Source organism: Empidonax traillii, unplaced genomic scaffold, assembly GCF_003031625.1.
Source record: "Empidonax traillii isolate 1590-97213 ecotype Southwest subspecies unplaced genomic scaffold, ASM303162v1 scaffold176:size2985712, whole genome shotgun sequence".
Taxonomy (NCBI): Eukaryota; Metazoa; Chordata; class Aves; order Passeriformes; family Tyrannidae; genus Empidonax; species Empidonax traillii.
In genome coordinates this window covers 121346-143213 of record NW_020955369.1, presented here as the reverse complement: position 1 = coordinate 143213, position 21868 = coordinate 121346, and the positions used below count along the sequence as shown (strand labels likewise).

The window sequence follows — 21868 nt, the reverse complement described above, 5'->3', positions numbered from 1 at the left end:
GATTTTCATTGTATTACTCAGAATATCATTTGCCAATCTATGTTTTACCTTATCTCAGGTGATTCTTGTCAAAGCCAGGTTTGGAATCCTTCTGTGCCAGATTAGCTCAAAACACTTTTACCTGCAAGTCAACGAGTTTTAATCATGCTGGCAGGAAATCAGTTTAAGCTGTGCATTTCATATCACATTTCTGTAATATGATTAAAATACCACATTCAGTGTGGGACTATAATTACCTTCCTAGTCTGACATTATTGTGTTTCCAGTATTGGTTGAATATTTCTTAGTATTAATGAAGTTGGGGGAATTCCAATATTAAAATGGAGTCATTTTTTCTCTAAAATAGGAAAGTAAATATTCTAGTTAAAGTTTTGTATGGGTAATGTCAGCAGACCATTGCAGTTAGACCACATGCAGTGCTAGAGGAAGTCAATATTATTAATGATTGATTGCAGCCAGCATCTGATTAAAGCAAAAAAGCCTTTTAAAGTTCTCGAGTCCTTTTTTTTTTTTTTTTACTCAAAAGGAAAAAAAATAATAAAAATGCTTAAGATTTGAAAGGATTAGTTTACCCAGCTGAAATACATGAAATGATTTCAAATAGATGTAACTAAAGAAAAAATATATGTATGAAAATTGGTGTAATTTGTGTAACTTTAGTTAATGGAAAGATAAAAATGATTTAATCTCTTAATAGAGATTAAATATGAATTAATAATTGAATGAAATGAAGAAAAAAATTCCAAAAAACCTCAAAATTTTGTCATAGTCAAAAAGAACAATGTCTAATGATAACTGCACTGGTAAATCACATCATATAAAAAAATTACCACAAGTTTTTGAAGACAATATAGTCAAGCAGCGATACATGGAAAGTTTTGATTACTAAAATTTTTTACTTGTTTGTAGTTGGTGGTTGTTGTTGTTCCTCATTTGTATGTAAAACAAGGCTAATTTTATCACAAATTGATATGGAACATGGATTTTTGTGATGCCCAGTATCCTTCAATAAGGTTCTAGCAAATCTTCCCATTTCAAATAATTTTAAATTATTTGTAACACAGTCTTAATTCACTTTGACCAATTTATTTAAATTTCCATGCACTATATTCTGTCCCTTGGTCAGTTTTTAGTTTGACTAAGTATTTCCTCCCTTTCAGCACCATCTTTTGAAAAATTACTGTGCCTTTATTAAAACTAGGTTAAATTAGATCTTTTTTTCCCCCTTTTTTTAACACTAGTTTATCAGATCTTTGACACATGTGCCTGCTCACCTGAGCTGCACCTCACAAGCTGCACCTCCTATGCCCCAGTGTTTTATCCTCTGTTAAAAATACATTTGTGTTGATTCTGTTGTTTCCATTCTCTCAGGCGTCCTGTTGTGGGCTGAAATCTGTTTCCTTTGGGTGTGCCATGGGAAACAGTCAATTAGTAGAGACCTCCCTCTGTGCTCAGAGCCAGACAGCTCATAATATACCCCACGTATTTTACTGTACTAGGACAAGTTAGTCTTCTCTTTGGTTTCTCTCAGATATAGGTTGTGCTCACTGTTTAACCTCCAGATAAACAGCATCTTTCTTAGTTCATTGCAGGTGGCTTAAATTTCTTAAAGCTGGGAATTTGGGTATTGTTTTGTTTTATTTGCTGTTATTAAACACTGTTATTACAAGACATTCCTAAGGGATTCCTCAGACAGGTTTTGAACGTTTTATTGCTCTTTGGGACATCAAAGCAATCACAGTGGAAATTTACTGAAAGATTTAACAGTTATTATGAATAAAAAAGGCATATGCAAACCTGAACTGGAATCACAATTAATAGCTATTATGCCCAGGAGACATTATTACAGGAACATCTCAGTAATCCATACATCTTTTTGACAGCTATATTTTTTGACAGCTCATTACTGGCAGTAAGAAATCAACAATTTTCAAGACCTTTTTGAATGAAATCACATTCAAAAGGGTGGAGACTCTTTTGCCATTGGTATTAAGCATTAAAAAAATCCTCAGAGTTAGTCTTAGAAGATTGGTAAGTTATTAATGAAGCCATATTGTGTGATCTATGAAAATGAAATTGTAGAAATATTTAAGTAACTATGCACTATAAGAAGTTCTTTACCTATGTCTTGGTATAATCTCCAATGATAGCTGTGTTCTTTTGTATACAACTGAATATACATTAACAAACAGACATTAAAAAAGAGTTTAATCCAGATTCAGAAAAAAGCTGGACTGTAAGTGTTGCACAGTATCCTATGGAACTCATATGTCTGTGCTGTCTTGGTCAGCTTGTGTCAAGTTATTTGACACTCTTTTTAATTTTGTCTTATTGAAGAAACTGCATTTTTGGCAGCAGCAGTGTTCTTATCATGTGACATTTAGCTTTTCATGGCTTTGTAGAAATAGAAAAGGTTAAGATGGATTTCTTTAAAAGCAAAGAACCCTGGTGCTCATAATAAAATAATTATACATTATTTTCAAGACATTATGGTTTTAGAAACACTGTGAACTGTGCAAGTCACATATATGTTATAAATTCCAGATTGTGTTATTTATGTCTTATTGTGATTCCTCCTTTTTTCCAATAGGAAACTGCCACTAAAGGAGGAAAATGGCAAAGAAGCTTTAAATCCAGAAACCATAGAAATCAAAGTTGCTAATGACATCATCCAGTCAAAAGAAGATGATAGCAAAGCATAATAAGATAAACTACAGCTGTCTGGATAATGCATTTGGATTGAAGTAATCCCGTGACCAAAACTTTACAACTGACCTTAATTTCTTGGGAAACTTAAGCTTGGAATAGTTAGTACGTGTGTACATATGATGAAACAGTTCCTGTCTACAGTTCCTTTCTATTTTTTTTCTTAATGGTTTTAGTATGTAGTTTTGCTGACACCAAGTCCCACGGTATAAATTTGACAAATCTGCAGAAGAACTGTAATTTATTTTGTGACAAATTATGTCTATTTAGAAGAAAAGTTGCAGAGCACCCTTAGCCACAAACAGCATATCAGGTCTCTCCAGGTCTTACAGTGCAAGCTACATACATAAAGTGCCATATGCTACTGTATTTATTTCCATTTATAATGAAATGAAAGTTTATGTTGCCTTTAAAAAAAAAAAAAACACAAAAGGAAAACAATTTCAGTATAACCTTTAAGACCTTAGCACTGGCAGACACTCAGTAGTCATTCCAGCTGTGATTATTACTTGCAGCAAACAAAAAAAACCCCACTGTTAAACACAAAGGCAAGTCCACCTGCAGTTTCACCTGGGTTCTTCAGTAAAATGAAAAGCTGATAACCATGACGGTATATATGGGTATAATTAAAGTTGGTAACTGTTTTGTAATGGTATATTGGCCTCATCCTAACTACAGCAGTGTGACTCTGAAAGGCTCCAGGATTTTCAGTGCTTCAGGTTTTTCTATATCAAAGTTTTGGAGGTTACATGTGTACAAAAATGCAGCAAAGGTATGGAAAGAAAACTCTTTTTTAAACATAATCTTTTCTTCAAATGAAAAGTTACAATATTTGTCCCACCGTATTTATAAATATAGAATATTCATTTTTCTCTTAGTTCAAACCATTTAGTTAGGGGATGAAACTGTGTTTTAGTAAAATAGATAAATTTTCTTTCCAAATCAGTACATAAAACATTAAATTTAGCCTTACTGGAACAGCAGTTGTTCCTTTGTGACGTCCTTTGTGATACCCTTTGTCTTAACACAGAAAATGTAGGAACAGAAAGGCAGACTTTGTCTTAACAGTTAGGAACAGTATTAAATTATTAACTAATACAGCTTTATATTCAACCAAATTAATTTTTTTTCCTGTCAAGCTTTCCTTAAGATATTTCTTTTTATTATTCTGGTCAACATGGCCCACTTTGAAATTTGACAGATTTATTTGATGCAAAATTCATTCATATTTAGTATCATTGATTTAATTATGCCACTAATTGCAACAATATAGTTCGTTTCCATTCCAGCATAATGTATCCACATCTACCAAAGTCTTCAAAGTCTTGCTTTGAAAGAAGTAAAAAACCATATAGAAAACTAGATTGAAAAATTCTACTTGTCAGGAGTAAATGGTAGAGTACTTGGTGGATTTTCCACACCTAAGTCATGCCTGAGATTTAAGTGTAGCTTTCCTCAGCAAATTGTTTTGTGTCCATGCTATATCTGAATTTTGCTCATATTTGAAGTTCTTACACTGGTTGTCTTTTGTGTAGTAAAACTGAAAGTGAATTGCAAAATGGTGTCCTTAAATTTGAGGAAAATGTCACAATACCCTTCTTGTTAACCCAAGCTTAAGTGCATTTGAAAGAGCTGAGGAGGATATATTTAGCTCTTAGATCTTTCTTTTTTTTTTTTTTTTTTTCAAAACCAGGTATTTTATGGGGGCTTTTTACAACTTTTCCTCACTTTGGGAAATACCTGCAATGAAGTTGTTGAGGACAGAGGCATAACACTGGTGTGGTTAGGACAAGAAGTCAAGCTCTTACAAAACTAGTACCAAAGTGAAAAGAATGGGTAAGAGGGGATAGCAATGTGGGATGAAAGTCATGGAAGATAATAATTCAAAACTGCTGTAAAGAAGTTTCTCTTAATCCTAAGGCACTAATTCTGGGTGAAGAAAAGATGAAGACATTCCCTTATGACCTCTCACTGTTGTTCCCACATCCTGAGCAGGCAGTACCACCAAATAGCTGCTTGTCAAATTTCTGTTTTATTTCTTTCTGAGTGCACAGTGAGCTGAACTGCCCCCTAACCTATACTTAGGAGAACCAGTTGTCTTACTGATATATATATATATATATATAAATACATATTCTTTCTACAAAGTATGTATTTGCTCTAGCAAAATGCAAGGAAGGGACCTGGGGAATTCCAGCAGTTGAGAACAATGTGGTTGGTGTGGCTGAACATCCTCTCACACAATATTTTTACCACGGTGAGGACAAAGGGAGGAGACATCCTTGCTCTCCTACCAGCTATCACAAAGTAAGGTGGTACCATGCATATCCACGTGGGTCAATCCTCCCTAGGCAAATGGTGCTTTTCCTGAAGCCAGCCTGATCAGCTGCACAAGAAGCTGCCTATACAATATGGGCAGAAATAACACTGTCCAGGCTCAACTGCAGATGCATTTCAAGTTTTAGTACTTCTTAGTTGGACTTACACAAACACACACACAAACAAAAATCATGGCCTAAGATCTCTATATTGGTGGGGTTTTTTTTCTTTTTCTTTTTTTTTTCCCCCCCAAGTATGGCCTCTAATTCCAATGTGAAGGGATTAGAAGATTTAAGAGACCTCTTAGTACATTTATTACTAATACACCTGTGCTACTCTTTACAAGCAAAATATCCTGCAAAATTATATAAAAATTGGAAGTAAAAGCATTTCTCACTATATTGGTTTACAAATCAAAAGATGTTTCCAGGAGTATTTAATTTCTTCTTGCTGTTATGCCTCTTGCCAGCTGGGCTATGTGAGGGCTGACAATAAAACAGTTCTATTTCCTGATGGACTGTCCAAGCATACCTTTTTGGTCTGTGGATTAATAGATAATCCCTTGTGCTTTGACTCTGCGCTGTGCAGGAGAAAGCCAAACTTTATGAAAGAATGCTGAAAAACACTGATATTTGAAAGTATTTCCAAATGAGGGACAGCTCATAGTAATTTGTAAGATATGTGTAGAACTGGAATAACAACATTTGTTTATTTCCTTTTCCTATTCTAGACTAAAAAAAAAAAAAAAAAAAAGAGCAACAGATATCTGTATAAATGTCACTTTTACTGTCTAAAAGTAATTTTAAGTGTTAGTATAAAATGTCAGAAGAGTTGACAAAATATAACTATTTGTAAAAGTAATCTGAATTGTTACACTAACATACTCCAGGGACAAGGGTGGGAGGGAGCCATTGAAATTATTACTGATACGAAATGTGGCAGTGACAATCTCTTTTCAACAACAAAAAAAAAAAAGTAAGGAGTACAATTAAGTAAAATTACTTAGAACTCCTTGTTATAATTTTTTAGTAGACCTCCGTTCTGATTTACCACAATTGTAACAAAGTTTTAATTAATAGTTTACAAATTAGTATATGAATGTACCCTGGAGAGGTTTTTCTTGGTTTTGTTGGTTTATTTGTTTGTTTGTTTGTTTGTTTTTTTTTTTACTTATAAGGTTTTTTTGTGGTTTTAAAAATATTTACTATCCTGGTGATGCTAATGCCTAATGTGACAAGGATTAATTTATTTAGGCCTCAGTCTTGCAAGAAATTTTGTGTGGCTGAACCCACCCCTCATATGGCACCTCACTGACACCAGTGGGGTGGATATGAGCAGGAAGATGGACGTACTTTCATAGGAGAACTTGCAGGATTGGGCCTACTTTCTATCTCTTCATAGATATTTACAACGTAGTTACACAGTGACCGTCATCTCCAAAGGCTGTTTGACAACAGTCCCTGGTATAGTAAATTCCACCTGCTGTCTTCAGCCTCTGCATTGATGTTCATCCAAAAAAAAAGTGGCTTTCTTTTTTATGATGGTAATTACTTTGATTATTTATTTAAGTGCCAATCATCAAACTGTAGTATAATCATCATGCCATTTTTTTCTGTTTCCTAGACCAGATAATGGAAATGTATTTGTGCCTTTTTGATAGCATGCCACTCTGCTTTATTAAAGAAAAATCTTCAATAATTTGTCTACAAAGCCTGTTTAAAATAATTGACAGCTTTACCGTGACATTAAACTGGATATACTATTGTCAAGTCACGTAAATATTTTAAACACAAAATTTGCAAAAATCAGCTGAGATCACAATTCCACGAATGGTCATAGTGGGTGTATTACTGCTGAAAAGTTTCAAGTAGATGGAGCACATGGTGGATGTGTGGGGGTGTTTTGACCAATTTATCAAGTTGAAGAGTCAGACAGAAAGTTTCTTTAGTTCTATTTAAGTGCTTAGACCTAAAACATTAAAATCTTTTCTCAAATCTGAAATTTGAGATGGAGCATCTCTGGAGTAAAACTGGAGTGAACATTTGTTTTGCAGTCATTTGCAGCCTCACCATCACTGGGTAAGCTGTCCTGGGAAGTAACATCTTTGTAGCGTAGTTGTGTCTGATGGATGATATTCACTCCTGATTAAAGGACCTCCACAAAGGCCTTTTACTGGAAAAGCTCAAGATCCCTGTTATGAATTGACCCATGGAGGGGTGCTGAGTAATCAAGGTGTCGCTGGGCTGTAACATAAAAACTGACTTGAGCAGGACCTGAATTCAATCCATCCATCCACCCACCTCAGTGAGGCTCTGCATGTCCTCAGCTGATCAAGTTGCTTCTAGGTGTAAGTGGAACTTAAATGTCCCACCAGGCTCCTGCTAACATTTTGCACAGAGGAGGTTTTTCTATCAGGAGTTTGTACTGATCAGGAAATGGTGATAGAATATCTGATGACAGTTTTTTCCCGTACTTTACCATGTGTCCAGAAATAAAACATCTCTTTAAATAATTGATTGCAATTGCGACATTTCTTTAGGTGAGGATGAAGGCATTTTACAAAGTACTGGTTCTCCTTAAATCCCTTTGTTTAGCTTCAGATAATTGTTCTGAACAATGAAAATCTACCATGGCTAAATAAATCTTTTTTTAAAAAGGATCCACCCCCTTTTTTCAAATTTTTTCATATCAGTTCCTGAAGTAGCCTGTCCACTTGACAGCAGTTCTTTAGTAGTGGTGGGAAACCATTCACTAAGTTTTAAGTGATCTTAAGTGATAAGTTTTAAGTATTTCCACTGCACATATAGATGTGTTCTTATATCAATTTATTTGAACCTGAGCCAAAAAGAAGCCTTACAAATTTGGCCTTGGATCAGGTTCTAAGAAATCACACTTTAAGCAGTCTATCTTTTCTCTTAACAGGCTTTGAGAGCCTCATGATGTTTGACTTTCAAACTTGAATATTGGCCATTTTTAGCCCAGAGAAATGAGATAAATATTTATTGCCAAATTTGTATTGGCAGCTTTTAAGTCACAGGTGAGATCGGGAGCGGGCGGGATGACCAGATGCAGTGCCAACAGAGTTCAGGAAAGCAACTTCCAGAGAGAGAACGGGAGCCAAAGAGTGAGCCAAGACAGGGCTTGGATACCGGGGGCATCTCTCCTTAGCATTGACAGGGCAAACGGGGAGCTACTGAAGCAGGAGAGGCTGCTGAAGGGTGTTGCCAAAAGGCAAGGCACTGTGAGCTGTGAAAACCAGAGAAGAGGGAACATTAACCCTGCTGTATCCTTCAGCTCTACCATGTCATTAGGCTACAGTTTTTAAAAGCTAAAATGCAGGGTTGAAGGAAAGGGAAAACAAACCCTCAGAGTCTCTGCAGAGCAGTGACAAATACATAAAATAGTCGGACCCCCCAGAAGATAATTTTGTTGCTCGTGGTGTAGAGTTCTCACTAAGAGTTTTGAACTACTTAGACAAGGTTTTAAGAGGAAAAAAAAAAAAAAAAAAAAGCTTTCCTGCTACAATGAGCACTCGGTACGTATTTGTATGCTGTGTACAGTACAAGCTAAAGCATACCATATATTGTTTTTGTTATTCCACATGTTGTCAACAGCCCACTTGCGATATATGCCACCTGAAATATATATTGATAAGTTAGCTACCACTGGAGCTAGTTTGTTTATTGTTTCAGAATCTTATGTCCCTATGAAATGCTGTGTATATATATATATCTCTATACTGTAAAAAGAAGTAATATCGCAGATGCTGGTTTTGTATTTATGAAAGACATTGAAAGTATGGCTTAAAGTATATCAATTATTTGTCACTCTTCACCATTTGTATATTAATAGTAAAGATACTTTTACTTTAATGAAGTGTTGTAGCTACGTTTATTTTTGCTAAGTGTCTTTCTGTCAAGATGTCTGATTCATTAGGAGTCTCACTGCCAAAAAGAAACATATCAATTATTTTACCCCCATTGTGGAAGTACTAAAAAATACTCACACAGACCTACAATTTATTATTCACTTTTCTGTCAAAACACATCTAGTGTAGCATCCTGAGCTTGAAGCCATTATGATCAGCCCCCTAAGCATTAGGGCTGATAAATAATATTCCTTTTTTTTTCATACCAGTGAGATATTTTAAAGGTATTTAATATATGCCAAAAAAAAGATATTATCAGCAGAAGCCTCCTTATTTTGCCAAACCTCGAACTTTCCAGAAGTCTTGTAATGTGTTAGCATCACCAGGAGCTGATGGTAACAGGTCAGGCATAGTCTGCAATGCAATAGGTTTTTGCTGCAGTGCTGGTTTGTATTCCAGTAAGATGGGTGATGGGCAAAGCACACCTCAGAGAATACAGCACTGGCACTTCCCTGAAATGGCAGAGGAAAATCTATGGCCTCCTTTTTACCACCAATAAAATGAAGTGACCTAAGAGAAACTTGCTAGATTGTGTATTTATGCCTAAGAATCAGCTTTCTGAGTGCCACCTAAGCTCTAAAAAACCCACAACAGCTCAAGAATGGGGGGGCCATACATAGGAGAAATATATTGTTCTACCCAACAATATCTTCACAGCTGTATCTTCTTCCTTCCACACACCTTTCAGCTCTGACCTTGCAGATGTCTTAGGCACGTGTTCCCCTAAGTGTCAGTGGCAACATTAACAATTAACAAAAATACCATTTTGTATTGAAAAACTGCGTGTGAAAGAACTTGTTCAAAGTCCTGTTAACACCAGTATGCCACTGAAAATTTTTCATAGTCACGTTTCTTGCTCAGAAAACAAGCAGACTTCCTCAAATGATGGACAAATTTACGTCAGATATCTCGAGACTCAATCAGTTCAGTGCACTGGCCACATGAGAGGCTCCCCCTTTAATTTACAGGTGAGTGGTAAATGCAACTATTGAAAACTACTGATAATGGAAAGATAATGTATGACATCTTCAGAAAAAACAGATTCAACTTTTTAAGTCTTGTCAAAATATAACATAATCTCATGTGATTCAGACATTACTTGAAATACAAGATAAAATACTTAAAATTATATTCAGGTGCCTCAATAAGGACAATTTGTGTACCCATGTCATTACTGAATTAGTCACAAACAGCACTGGACCAAAAAAAAACACAAAATGAAATAGAAGAAAATGTGCCATGCTGATTCTTGGCAAAAGATTACTAACTTTTTCATTTGAGACCTAGCAGATCCCGAAAAACAAACTGTATTTGTAAATTCCTTCCTATGTGGAACATGCTTATTTTTGGAGATATGGTTAAAACTTCTTTGGTGATTTATTAAACACTTCCTAAAAAAAACTAAACCTTTAAATTGATCTCAGTGTCATACTTAAATTTCTGTTAAAATGTTTTGGGTTTTTTTTAGAAAAAATGATAAAACTATCTTTTAGTCTGATTAAACAAAGAAATGAAACACATCCAGTTGATGCCAATATATAGAATTGTCAGTGGTGTTGCTGAGAAAGCAGAATGAACCACATCTGGCAGGAGGGTGATCAGGTTAAGCACACATTTGTGGAATTCTTTCAGGTAATCTGATGATAAGATGGACAAAAAAGTTTTTAATTAAAAAAATCTTTTTCTGCTAAGCAAATTCCATCTTTTAGGACTAAACTAGTGAGGGAGAAATAATATCTTACTGTTTTAAAATTTAAAAAGGAGTTTCATTGTCTTAGATGGTAACATGATGAATGAATTTTACTCTGGCACTTTTTTTTATCATAGATTGGGGAAAAATAACGTTTTTGATTTACTTGTATTGAAGGGCTAAACAATCTTTAACCACAAGAAATGGGAAGGTGCTATGTAATACCATGACAATTTCCAAACCCACAATAAGTAAAAATTAATTTCTTTTAGGATTTGCTTTCAAACAGATTTATGAATTACAGATATATTTCAGAAAAAAAAGAATTTGGAGAAAGTAATGACACCCATGGTGTGCACATTTAATTGACAGAGTGCTTGCACTGAAATGCAAACTACGGTGTGATAAGTAGCACAGGGTGAAAGTGGTGATGTATATTAGAGGTTTCCTATGCAAAGGTTTTAATTATAGACAAGTTTTGTAATGAGACTATTCCCTAATGGGATGCAAGTGTTAATTGTTGCACTGGCGTAATGGTTCTTCCCTTCTTGGTATTCATGACATGCCCAGCTGCAGCATTTTGTTCTGTTCTTCTCTCTAAAAGATATTCAGTAGAAAGTAGTATCCTTTAAAAAAAATTAAGGCATTTACTCTTTAAAATATGATTTTTGCATCTTTTGAGTAAAGGAAAACATATAAACACCACTTGTATAATCCAGTGATGTAATACACAGCTATAATATCACTGCCATGCCCTTTTTTCCATACAATACACTCGTGTTCTTCAAGGCAACTTAAGCTAAACATCCATGTCTTTTGTGTTATGCAGATGGATGGCAACATGAACATGCTGAATATTTGACCAAGTAAAGTTTTTGTTTGTTTTCTCAGAGTTTAATTTCAGCATCCATCCAGGACTTCTGAAGATACCACTCTATCTGCTGGATACGGGCACAAGAGGGAAGCAGTAATGTAGAGGCATAAAAGTAATTAGAGCCACTCTATTGATTACTGATTAATTCGCTGCTAACTCCACTGAGTAAAAATATCCAAAAAAACCACAAAGCAGCTAGAACTCAGTACTGGAGTTCCCTGATGCTGCTGAAAGATGATCACTGTCCAAGTGCGACGATGTCTGGCAGCTCCCTGACCCTGCGGTGCTGGGGTACCCATGCGGGGTCTGGGAGGGTTTGGCAGCCAGGGTCTCCACCACAACCCTCAGCCCAGGACCCTGTAGTGGGGATGCAGGGTCAAAATTAGCCCCAAAATTAGGAAATCAGGATTCACCTGGTCTGTAAGTGCACCTGGAGTAGGACTTGATGGCCCTGGGAGGTTGATAGGAGTTGTGGGTAAGCTGGTGGGGGGAGTTTTGGGAGTGGGCAGGGCCAGTGGGGGATAGCAGAGCTTGGAGAGTTGGAGAGAAAACTCGGAGAGAGGTAAGTAGTTTTTCTATTCTCGGTTTGGGTTAAAGGTTTAGAAGGGGGGAAAAAAAGGTTTTGGAGATGGGAATTGCATAAGTGCCTCTTTGCCAACATGTTAAAGCAATAAGATGATGATCACTGAGGTATTTCAGGTTAAGCGTGATTCTTAGCTGAGGAAAGCAGAGTGCGACAAGTAAACTAATCACACTCTATGTAGATTGGGGTTTTTTTTTGTATTTTGTGTGAGATTTTTGGGAGATAATCTCCTTACAGTTTGTAATTTGAAGTGGGAGAGCAGAACACTGGCAGAGAAAGGCTGTAGCACAGGATTAGGGATCAGAGGATCTGATTTCCATTTTGGGTGATGGTGCTTGGATTGAGCAGATCAATTGCCAGGAAAGAGTAATGGCATTTTTTCCTCTCTTTGGCCATTTTGTGCTAAAGATTTATGGACCCATTTATCTTACTGATTTCAGTGAGACTACTTGCGATAAATACAAGAACAAGCATAAACTGTTTGCTGGATTTAAACGTTAAATTAAAAGTGGGGTTTGCTGTGTTTTGTGGTGGAGGAATCTTTTTCCTGGTGCTTCATGGAGTTTTAGTGTCTCAAATTTGTTTGTTGAGACATATTGCTCTGAAGTGTTGCCAGTAACTTCTGTGTGAAAGGGCAGCCATGAATTAAATTTATTAACTTATTGTTCAGAAAATAGAGACAATTTCATTCTTATACCGCAACACCCAAATTTCCCTGGAAATATTTGATTAACTTAACAGACTGAGTTTTCTTAACTAACCTGTCTTAAAATCCTTCACTCTCTGTAACAGTAGAATTTAGCTCTTTTAGGATTTATTTTCTTTCCTTTACTTGGCCTTTTGAGGGCAGTACTACAAGTTTAAAGTGGTTGAACAAATGCAGGTGTGGTGTGGCTGTTTTGCCAATGGCTGGTGCTCCCAAACTACACTCTTTCCCAGAGGTCAGTAAGTATGTTCAGGTGTTGTTACAGCGTCCTCTTGCTTTTGAGAAAAGAAGGTGTTGTTAGAGGGACTGTAACAGGTAATCTTTTAGTTAAACAACAGACTTTGTTGTTTGGATGTTGCAGTTTCTATCAGTGGAGTACCTAAAAGCCTGGATGGAGCGGGCTGAGGTAGTGCAGAAACAGAGTTAACAGTCACAAAAAGTCAAGAGACAAAAAAGCAAAAGTAGAGGAGGGAAAGCTAACTTAATAAATCAATAAAAAATCTATACTGGGGGCGGGAATTATAGGTATAGTATTTTTTAATCACTTTTACTCTGAAGAAGAGTGGGAAGAGTAATGGAATTACCAGAATAGCTTTAGTAAAGTAGTGAAGAGTTAGGTAGAAGATGTATTAGAAAGTTAGTGAAAGAAATAAGAATAAAAAAGGGTAGGAGAAGTTTAGGTGAGACTGCAAAAATATAATTTGCTGGCAGAAAGATGGAATTTTTTTTAAAACAAAGAAAATCAAGTATAAGAGAGAGATCCAGCATGCTGACCTAGAGAAGAGTGAAATGTTGGTACCTTTTCAGAGTAAAAAGATGGGTACCAAAGTAAACCTTAAGATGATGTGCTGTTGTTGTGAGAATGGGCAGATGCTTGTGTAAATAATTTTTGGAGGGTGTGTAGAGTTCTTAATATGATACTTTTCTCTGATAGCCCCAGTTAGTGAAGTTAGAAGTTTACCCCAGTTGTTCGTAACTTTATGGATATAACTTGTCACTCTGTTCCCAGTTTTGAGTGTGAATGGAAGGCTTTAATGAAGTGAGTTTATTTCCTGGTTATCTACTATGGCCTTTCTGGGTGTGCACACTGATAGTAGCTGTCCCAAATTCTCTGTGAAGTCCCATTCCTGCCTTACCTTGGTATGTTGGTGGTAACAACCATACACTGCAGTGGGATATATTAACAGCAGATTTCAGAAAAGCAGCAGAGAAGGGTAAACCCTGTGTTCTCACCTTTTCCATTCTTCAGCCTTGATTAAGGGTGGAGTAACTGAAAGGTACAATTGATGAATTATACTAAACCAAGCTGTTCATTGTGATGGTCTCAGGGTTTGGTAGAGCTTTTCCTGGTTTGTTTCACGTTTTCTTTGTTTTGGTTTGTTTGTTGACTTGCTGTTTTTTTTCCCCTAAATATTACTTCAGCATTCTGACCTGCACCTATTCCTATAATATTGAGATCAAAACTTTTTCTTTTTTCTGCAAACAATTAATTTCTGTCCTCTCAGGCTCTATTTCACTAATTCTTCTGACAACCATGTAGCACCTAGGTGTGCTGCAAAGCCCTGCCTAAGGTGGAATTTTTTGCCTAGTCCAGATAAATTGTATTCCCTTCATCTTGTCTTTTTATGGATTTCTTTTAGAGTAGCCTTAGAGATGGATTAAGCTCAATTTTTGTAATTGGACATTTATTCCACTGTGTAAATTTTTCTCTGTCAAACTTGGTCGTAAAAAAAGGACAAACATGAATAGTACTTTTTCCTTTCTTTCTTTTTCTCTGCATAAATTTTTTTCTTTGGACCACTCATGGATCTTTTGGCTCATGGCCCTATGGTATAACTTCCTGTTCTTACTGTGCTTGTGTCCATAACACCTTCATGGCTCCAGTTTCAAAAATGTGTCAGGCAGACAGATTGTGTTAGAACTTATAGGTTGAACTGCCCTTATTTAGCTGAGCAAGTAGGCAGATCGTAACAATGTGCTGGACAACAGAGTTTACACGTCTTTAGAAGATTTGGGTGGTACTTGGCTTTTTCTCAGCAACTGTTCCCTTGGACAGATGTGCCTTCTCTTGTAGGTGGACTCAGAAAGGATGTGGTAGTGGATAATATAGTAATACTAATATAGATTAGGCCTCTGGTACATAGTGCACTACTACTATGATTGCAGGAAGCCATGATAAAGGGGTTAAATTTGACTTTTCATTTCTAGTGGAACAAACTTATCTCAAGAATCTCTTAACTACATTAAAATAACAAGACTCTATTTTAAAAATGGCTAATTTGTGGACCTTTGGTTATTTGTTTACTTTTTTTTTTCTTGCTAACTCTCACTCATATCACTTCAAATTAGTTCAAATCAGGCTGTCATTTTCTAGAAGCAAAATGGACTGTGACCCTCTCCCAGTACCCAGAAAGCATTGCAGCAGGTAATATTATTATGATAGTAATGGAACTTGCTGCCTTCTTGTAGCCAGTGGTGTTCAGAAAAAAATCCTGTGTATTTATTAATACAAAATACTCCAAGAATTAGTGCCCACTCACATTAAAATTGATTTATGACCGGTGTTTTCTTTATAGCCAAACTGATCACTGTTTATTTGCCTCTTACTAAAAGTCTGTTAACAAGAGATTGTCAGTCTCTTGGGTGGGTGCTGGCCTGTGTAACCACGAATATGTTAGAATTTAGCAGAAACTTTTAATGACTGTTGCAGTCTGTTTTCTTTACTCCCTTTGAGCCACTTCACTGGTACACAAGCTGCCATCGCATCCTGCTGCGTTTAGAACTGCAAAGAATAATACTTGACTTTAAAAGAAATCTCAGCTTGTAAATGCCATATATCCGGATTTCAGCTCTTAATTTGGTTAAAAAAAATCATAACAGAGTAACTTAAGATTTTATTAGATCAGAGTTGGATGGATGTACACAACTTAAAGGCTCGAGGCACAGCTTTTTTTCCTTGTTTTTATGTTCCACTACATGTTACTCTGTCACAGTATGAAGAAGCAGCATTTTCCCAAAGCAAAAGTTTCCAGCTTGTTAGGTACAGACTGATAGATATGAGTTGTTTGCTTTGTTTTTGTTTTTTTTTTCTTAGCAGTTTAATTCCTTCAGTGAGAAAAATTTATACCTGCATGTGAATTAAGATTGATTCTTCACTCAAAACAAAATGTATCAGAAATGCACACCATAATTGCTTCCTTTTTATCACAATATTGTACCAGCTTGCCTTCTTTTTCCAGCCAACCTCCTCAGACCATCCAGAACCGCCAAAACATCTGAGATAATACACATTCAATTACAGTATTATAAAGATGAACCATCTGTCCTCAGCTTTCCAGTGTTGCACAAGAATGGAAATAGGAACATGAAAAATCCCAGACAGGTTGTTATAAGTCCCAACATGACATAAGTAAATTGAGTTAAGTCAGTCCCTAGTATGGTTAAATAGCCATCGCAGATTTTGCCACCTACAATTAAAACCAAAATTAGAAAGACTATGTCAGACATGCTGTGGAATCCACTGAGAGCAAAGGAAAGTAAATTGCTTCAGTGCACTCAACAACTAGTGGTAATTTTATCAAAGCTTTGTTTTTCAAATAAAACCCAACTCAATCCACATTTAAGGAGTCCAGAAGTAAGCTTTCTTTCTGTTATGTTTTACTCCACAGTAATGGAAAAGATAACTCTTCACTCTTAATACTTATTAAGAGAAGGACACACTTCACTCTTATTCACATTACCTGGTTTCTCTTCCATCTTCCACCTTTTTTCGGTAGATCTGTGTTTACACAGGTATAACCTATTCCTTATACTGCAGTGTATCTGAGGTTCCTCTCACACTGATAGGAACAAAGCTGTGTGCAGAAAATGAAGAGCTGTATATCCCACAGTTGGTGCTTTATATTCACTGTTGGCTTAGAAATAGTTCTATCTCTCAGTGCAGCTCTTGCCTAAGACCTTGATGTACACATATTTTGAGCTAGGTGTGCTATATTTGCTAAGCTAAAATAAATTTAGTAGTGTGTGAGAGTTATCTAATTTAAGCCTATTTATTTTTTTTTAATGCTCACTAGAATGATTTTTACTTTTTGTGAAAGATAATTAAAATCCTCCACTTGTGCAGAAGCAGGAGGGGGGAGGAGCTGAATAGAGGGAGAAGAATAGTTTTCACTGCCTGATTGGTTCTTATCCTAATGACATTCCTGATGTCTCAAATAGAAACTCACTGTATACAAAATGTTAGCAAGAGATACAAAAGAATTTCTGTTCCATGCATACAGTGTTTATGTTAAAAAAATAAAAAAGGAAAAAAGTTGAGCAGGAAGGCAGAAGGAAAATCTGGATCATGAGCTGATGGGAAGATAGTTGTCCCATAAAAAAGAAAGTGTGGGTTTGTTTTTGTTCTTTCATCTTCCAGTCAGAAAATAACCTCTTCTTCTGTCATCCAGTGTGGTGCTTGTTCACTTGGTGTGTGATTTCATATGTTAGCAAAGAGAGGATGATGAGATGCCACAGCCAGCAGATTGATCCCTTTTTGTATGGGTAAGAAAGCTCTAGGTTTAGCTGGGGGCAGGATTGTCCATCTCCAGCTCAGTCTGAGCTGCAACTTTATCAACAGAAATTCCCCTCTTTTCACCCATTCCTTCAGCACACCTGCAGGAACTTTGTGGAGTAGAAAAGTTCTTTGCCTTTGGTAACATTGCAGGGAAGGGGATTGTCAACAGCTTCTCACCATCACTGATACTCCTGTGAGTGGGAAAGATCCAGCCCCTGAAATGGCTGCACTGCTTGGAATAGAAACAGCTGCTTCCCGAAGTGCAGCGCATCTAAAATGCCTGTTCCTCTCTACACTGGTCACACTTAGAGCTGGAGCTGTGTGAACCCTGTGTCCCAGCCTCTCCAAAGGCAAGTCTTTCCTTCACCCACATTTGTGATTTTAGCCCCTGAAAAGATAGGTGAGTCTGCAGGGGAGGGAGGTCTTTGTGCCCTAACCAGGTGATCAAGCTGCTGGTGCGTGCTGATACAGTCCCACCAAAGTCAAACTAGATCCAGCAGACTTCCTCAAAATGGTTAGGCTTTTGCAAATTAGTAGAGGCCTTCTGCTCCTTGGGACACTAGATTTCATACCTAATGTAGTCCTTCTTTTTCTCTATTGCAGAGAATACAATCTGAGTTTCTCACAACGACAAAGCTGCTACATATGAAAAGCTAGGTATGATGGTAATGAAGCACAAAGTTCTTAAACTGTCCTTATATTTGAGAAGGCCAGCTAATAGTATCTTATATTCAATAAGCATTAAAAGATACAGAAGAAAAAGCATCAGCAAGTCACATTTTGGCTCTACTGTGTTAAAGCTCAAGGAGGGGAAAACACAGGCATAGTTCTGGATAAGGACTAGGAGCTTGCAGTTTTATTGTATACTTTTAAGGCAGTTATTTTAATACCTTTTTACCTCCACTAAATGTGACACGTTTGTTTTCCTAATGTTTTTTTCCTATTGCAACTTTGGACTTCCAAGGTCTGCTGATGTCTATGCACAGAATCTAAAACAATTGCACATGCAGTTCATTTGAGCTTTTGCACTTCATTTCAGTAAAATAAACCAAGACGTACAGAGTTACAAGTCATTATTATAGAGAGGAAAGATGACACCATATGCAAGAGAGGGAGAGCCAAAAATTTATTGTTAACCTAACAAAAACTGGCAAGACCTAATCACAGTATGACAGTTGTCACTAGTTCAGCCATACGAGCACGGTTCAAATTATAACAGAAAAGCTTCATTAATACTGTCATTAAAATTGTTTTTGTGTTATGCCTGCCCATCCAATAAATATTTCTGTAACAGGCACACCCACATGCTGCTGCTAACTTTGGAAGCTTTCAAAATGAGACAGTGAACCTGAATATAAATACATTTTGAAAGGTGACTGAATCTGCAGTGTGATCCTGAGATTTTCAGAGGCACACATCAAGATGCAGTAGTTAATTTTGGTCTCCAAACCTGAATGCAAATCAAACATTGACTGATAGTTCAGGATAATCAACCACAGTTATTGCATGTAGATGTGTATTCTTTGCTGAAACAAGGTCAAATGCTGAACTAAAGCTTCATTGTTGTAAAGTTCACACATTATGATGTGATAGTAAATGCTGGGCTGGTTACAAAGTTTCTGTTTATTTAATTATGAGTTAAAGAAGGTGGAAGCTGATATTCTGTAAAATCGTAGCAGTTCTTTTTAGGACTAATCAGGTAGTCCTAAAATAATGAGTGAGAACTGTTAGAGTTATAATTAGCCCTTTTTTTTTTTTTTTTAATAAGTCAAGAGGTGTTTTGTTTTGCCTGTACACTCCTATTTAAGATTCCTAATTTTTTTGTGTCTGTTAATATAAAACATTATTTTAAACTCTTTTTAGTTCCATAATCAATGACCTTGCTAAGATACTAGGACTTTATTGTCATCTGCATGTGAAATACGGGATGTCTTATGAATAACATGGAAACCACAAAGCTTATACGTGCATTTTTGGGAGATTTTATGTAGTAACCCTATTTGGTTTGAAGGCATTGAACCCCTTTATGCTGGTTTGGACTGGGATACAATCAATTTTCTTGAATTCAGATTGAATTCAGGAACGTATTTTCTCTTTGGATAGAGACATACATAAAGAGAAATAAGTGTCTTTCCATATATGGAGATGGGTTTGGCCTTTGGGACAAAATTGAATTCTCCGAGAATATAAGAAGGGAAGATTTGTATTCATATTAATTCATAGTTCACGTTTACAGGACTGTATCTTCAATTATATTCCCAGATTTCATAGTTGTGTGAACTCTTTAAAAAAACTGATTTTGAAACAGTCTTATATGTAGTGTTTTACTTATGTAACTCAGCATTTTCCTTTCTTTGGTTTGAAGCTTTTTGTTGATACCTGTCTTGTTTAGTATTACTTGGTCCTACAGTGCACTTGTTCTATGTGCTGACCATACAACCTGCTGTTAGGTTTGTATTTTTTCCCCTCAGCTGAGTAGGACTTCATCAGGAATAAAGACTTGAGAACCTTTGTTTGCATACATATATATACATATATATACACACACATGCATGTGTGTGTATGGATGTGCATGTTTATGTCTATAGCTCACTCTCTCTCTAGAATTGTATAGTTCCTCCTACCTTTGCTCTCACTTAAAGCTCCTGATCAGTAGTCACATCACAGAGGTCACACAGCAACATTTTGGCACAGTCTGTTTACGGGCTACTAATGAACTTGGATAAATTTTAATCTGCAGTAGGAGGAAGATTTAATGAAAATATGTGTTTATACAGCAGCTTAATGGTGAAGTTTTCCTCCCTATGTTTGGTTTAAGATCATTCTAGAATATTTAATATATAGCCTAAAATTCAGTGCAAGTGCCATCTGCAGTCTAGATTTTCTATTCCAGTTCCCTAATGGCATATTTAAATGTCATTGAAATAAAAGAATGCGGAACAGGGCTTTTGTGTGTCTTGCTCTACATTTTTTAACAGACTAATTTAGTCAGTGGTAGCTTCCAGAAATAAAAATACCAGAATATATAAGGAAAATGCACACATATGTAAAGTGACCCTAAGCCAAATGTCTCCAGCTATGTGGCTGAAAGTTCTCCATCAATTTGTAAAATACATAAACTCATATTTTAACTTCAAGAGTTTCCAGAGACGCTTTCAAAACTTCAATGCACTTACAAACTAGCCATAAACATATATTTATGTATCAGCCCTCTACCCTTGGAACTTGGTGCCTAATTTCTAATGAATTATTTATTTGATGAATGTTTTATCTTTTGGTTTTGAATTGATCAGGGGCACGATATAGAAGAACACCTATTTATTGTTAAAAAATATTAGATTAATAGTTTTCAGTAATATACATTGCTTTGACATAAAATGTGCTCCAACAGCTCACAGGTATTTGGTGATCTAGGCTGGATAGTACAAACAGAACATATGTTTAAATGATGTTTATAATATTATTTGTTTTCTTTTTTAACCATTAGACATTCTGGAAAGCATACAAAAATAATATGTAAAATAATAAGCAGAAAGAATGAATTTGAGTGGCCTTTTTTAGCTGTGATTTCAAGATAAGAGTTTGTTGTTTTTTCTTTCTGTAATTAGACAAAACTCTTCAGAGAAAAAAATAAACAGTGTTTTAAATATCTCTTTAGAAATTATTTTTTATTTCAAAACCAGCTTTAACTACTTGGTTTCTTATGCTGCAAAATACCTAAAAATACTTGTTATATGGTGGGTTGTGTTTTTTTTTTGTTGTTGTTGTTTTTTTGTTTGTTTGTTTGTTTGTTTTTGTTTTTTTTTTTTTTTTTTTTTTTTTTTTTTTTTTTTTTTTTTTTTTTTTTTTTTTTTTTTTTTTTTTTTTTTTTTTTTTTTTTTTGTTTTTTTTTTATTCAAAAGGGCTTGTTTCTGTGAAACAGTTGATGATAACTCCACCAAATCCCACAGGAGGAATATCCAAAGTTCCTGAATCCAGCAATGTATTTTCTTAAAGATGTCACAGAGACAGTGTTTGTCAAATATGGTTATGTTGTTCTTTAATGGAACAGAAGTTGCCTTGGCTTATTTGTCAACTTCAATGTATGCAATTCAAAATTCGCCTTCTATTCTCAGATATTTTTAGGGTTTTTTCTCTGTTTGAAGCTGCCAATAGATGCAGTAGAATTTTAAAAAGTCAACCCACATTCCCCACAACCTTTTTTCAGGAGCTGTGCATCTTTTCAGAGTTTATCTATAAAGATTAAATCTAAAAAACCATCACATATATATACCCAGATGTTTAGACCAAAGAAGCATAGACAGGAATATGATTGCTGTGATAAACTGGATGCTTTTCAAGGTCTCAACTTTCCATGTGGTCGTAATGACCAGAAGAACTATTAACAAATACTCACAACAGTGCTTGTTTTAAAGAGTCCATATCCTTATAAATAGTTTTGACTGTCATGTAATATTTCATTCATGTACTAAGAGAGGCTTTACTCAGTTTATACACAAGTTGTCTG

At 35.8% G+C, this 21868-nt stretch overlaps 1 protein-coding gene across 1 annotated transcript in view; it reads left to right on the top strand.

The window, feature by feature from the left end:
- The window catches only part of NCAM2 (neural cell adhesion molecule 2), a 279510-nt gene extending 273730 nt beyond the window's left edge, over nucleotides 1-5780 (top strand). Inside the window, exon 18 of the mRNA XM_027886019.1 lies at nucleotides 2591-5780. Within this exon, the coding sequence (XP_027741820.1) occupies nucleotides 2591-2702 (112 nt within the window). The 3' untranslated portion in view covers nucleotides 2703-5780. The remainder of the gene's footprint in view (nucleotides 1-2590) is intronic.
- Nucleotides 5781-21868: the final 16088 nt, after the last annotated feature.